Source organism: Aspergillus foveolatus (genome assembly GCF_047715535.1).
Source record: "Aspergillus foveolatus strain CBS 279.81 unplaced genomic scaffold BDW70scaffold_276, whole genome shotgun sequence".
In the NCBI taxonomy this organism is placed as follows: Eukaryota; Fungi; Ascomycota; class Eurotiomycetes; order Eurotiales; family Aspergillaceae; genus Aspergillus; species Aspergillus foveolatus.
The window spans coordinates 1-3141 of record NW_027396340.1 but is presented as its reverse complement, the minus strand read 5'-3'; the positions used below and the strand labels follow the sequence as shown (position 1 = coordinate 3141).

At 48.6% G+C, this 3141-nt stretch overlaps 1 protein-coding gene across 1 annotated transcript; it reads left to right on the top strand.

Moving 5' to 3' along the window:
* Positions 1-1048: 1048 nt before the first annotated feature.
* Positions 1049-1910, top strand: BDW70DRAFT_154767 (YoaK family protein; the record flags this gene model as incomplete). Its single annotated transcript, XM_073739918.1, has 3 exons — positions 1049-1166; positions 1215-1244; positions 1300-1910. 3 exons carry the CDS (start codon positions 1049-1051, stop codon positions 1908-1910), a joined length of 759 nt encoding a protein of 252 aa, XP_073590455.1.
* Between the last annotated feature and the right edge of the window lie 1231 nt (positions 1911-3141).

The following is a 3141-nucleotide window of genomic DNA, read 5'->3' as shown; positions in this document are numbered from 1 at the left end:
TGCGTGTGGCTTTTTGCAAAAAAAAAAAAAAATAAGGATAAGACAAGATGGTAAAAAACCCTAGAGATGGATTGAGGGTCTCAGATGCCACTCTCCCGGTTCATATCTTGTTTATATATGCTCAGTTTGGAATCTTCCTCGTCTTGACGGGCTAATATCTCTCCGTCGGAGGGCAGTCTGCCCAGCCTGAAGAACCTGGTCAATGAGCCAGGATAGATTCTCGGCTGTAACCCTACTATCTGTCTTCGACAGCAAACAGGATATACGAAGAGTGTTATCATGCATACTGAGATATGCTCCCGTGTGTCACGAAGTTTGTTGAAACTTACCCCCTGGCAGCCCTTCGCCAAATCGCAACTCCGCGGGGCTTCATGCCCAGCATCCTTAGTAGCGTGGATCACTGCGAGAGTCGCGTAGATCCCCGTTCAAGGGTGTGATTGTGCGATTTGCGCGCTGTATATGGGCGTGCGTTGTCGAAGACGCCGAGCATCGGCCTCAGGTCCTTCAACACTCAACAATTGATTATCAATCTTCAGGCAGATCATGCCGGAATAGCTGCAGCCATGCCCCGTGCGGTCCATTTTACCCGGAGTAAAGAACTACAATGTGACAGCCAAGAGGCCGCTGAGAAGAGACCCTAAAGCACACCATTGGCAGGATGAGCAGGCCAAGAGCATTGGCACAGCACCGCAATGTAGGAGAATCCCTGGATACTACGAAAGCTCCGATACATCCGTTCTTGAAGCAGGCTGGATCGTCATACTGCCAGTCACCCTGCCAAATGAGGAGACGTTCCCCCTCCTTCTCTGCAGAACACCAAGCACTTGGCGCTCAGAATCGCCTCGTATCACCGGCACTCCACCTCCGGTCCGCCCTGCCGAAGCAAAGGTTCTCTCGCGCAATAACCCGGTTGGGAAGATATATGGTAATGATTGTCGCTAGCCCGGGTGTGTCTCTTGCCGTTATATTGGTAGAGGGCTTTCGAGGGGCGTGGAAGGGCCCTTCCTTCTTGCTGACTTCTCCGTGTCTGCAACACACCTCCGGCAAGATGTCAGAAAAGAGTCTGCGGGCTTTTCTTGCCAATGAAGTGCGTCCTGACCATGCAGACGTGCTTTTGCTCATTTGTTGCCTCAGCTCAGGGCTGGTTGACAGTACTCTATACAATGGTGTGTCCGACTTTCAAACATGCCTTGTTTGTAACTGACAAGGAGCAGCATACAACACCTTTGTTTCTATGCAGACTGGTTTGTCACTTGCCCTTTTCCAGGAACTTGTGAACAATCTCTCTGACTGAAGTAGGAAATACCATTTTTGTTGGTTTAGGCGCCTCCAACCAGAATCCCCGCCCTTACGGTTGGGCTCGTTCTCTCACCTCGATCGGTTGTTTCATTGTTGGCTGCTGGTGCTTCGCATGGCTCAATCGGTTTCTCGGTGCCCGTCGTCGGGGGACATTGATGCTCTCGTTCTTCGTGCAGTCGCTTATGGTAATTGTGACGGCCGGGTTGGTGAATGGAGGTGCCATCTCAGGACTGCCTCAGACAAACGCAGTAACAAGCCAAGGGGACGTGCCGCCTTGGAACCAGGAAGTGCCAATAATACTGCTGAGCCTTCAATCGGCTGGTCAAATTGTCGCAAGTCGAGCACTGGGCTTCAACGAGATTCCGACGGTGGTGATTACCAGCCTGCTGTGCGATCTCATGTCGGACCCCAAGCTATTTTTGCAGCACAATGAGAAACGAAACCGGCGAGTGCTGGCCTTTGCGCTGACCCTAGTCGGGGCGATTGCTGGCGGCTGGATTACCAAGGCCACTGGAGATATTTATGCAGCGTTGTGGGTGGCTGCTGGGCTGAAGATAGGGATTGTCGGATTCTGGGGGTTTTGGGCAGTCGTTCCATTGTCCCCGGGTTGAATTTTATGTATTGACAATTTGATATGAGTCTTGCAAAGAGGCAGTTGGCGGGTTTGGTATATATATATAGCAAGGCACACTCGCTGGACGCCGGGGATGTTCTCCACCTGCCCTGCCCCCTCCTGCTCATCACCTCCCTCTCCTGTTCCTACAAGTCCACGGCATTTTCCAAAGTCCACGGCGTCTTGGCATGAAGTCCACGGTGTTTTTGCAAAGTACACGTCGTTTGTTGTTTTGAGGAAGTCGATGTCAATTCAAAGTCCATGTTGCTTCAAAGTCCATGTTGTTTTAAAGTTTACAGCATTTTGAAGTCCATGTACACAGTGTTTTGAAGTCCACGTTGTTTTGAAGTCCACGTTGTTTTGAAGTCCACGTTGTTTTGAAGTCCACGTTGTTTTGAAGTCTACAGTGTTTTGATGAAGTCTATGTTGTTTTGAAGTCTATATTATTTTAAGTCTAAAGTGTCTTGAAGTACACATTATTTTAGACAGTTATTTTAAAGTGTACAGGGCCTGGAGTTAACAGAGACTCCCCTGCTTACCGCTCAGCCCTGGGCAACACCTTGAGAACCACAGGGGCCCTATCAACAGACTGATTATATATAAAACACAGACTGATCTGTTGCCATCAAGAGCAGCTGAATACAACAGTCAACAGAGCGAATGCACCTTGTGGGTGGGTCTGGTAATATATCCTGTGTTAAGTCGCGAGCAGTCACGGGCTCACAGATTTCAACCACAGCCAAAACAGTGATGGTGGAGGAGAGCCAGCCAGCCAGCCAGCCAAGATTATAAACACAGTGTAGAAGATGCCCTTGCAGTGATTGCTGACCTGATCTATTACTTAAGGAAATTTATAGATGAATGCCATGAAGTATACTAGTGCATAATAAAAATGACTAAACATGAACAAGCAAGAAAACGCGAGTAGGATAGATGATTAATGCTTGTATAATCAATGCAATAGTATGACCCTGTTAACCAGGGAAAGGGAAGAAGTAAGAACACAACAAGCAACTAAAAAAACAACTCTAAATTAGCTAACCTGACCTGTTACCATGAACTGCTGCTGTAGATGTTGACTAGACTTCGCCAAAACCCGCAAATGGGTCCAGAACTTGGACCCATTACCCAACCCATTACCCATGCGGGTTGTCACAGGCTATGGCCTGGGTCTTGGTTATCGGCAATGCCCTCAACCAAAGGTCTAAACAAGGTTACATCTGTCAGAA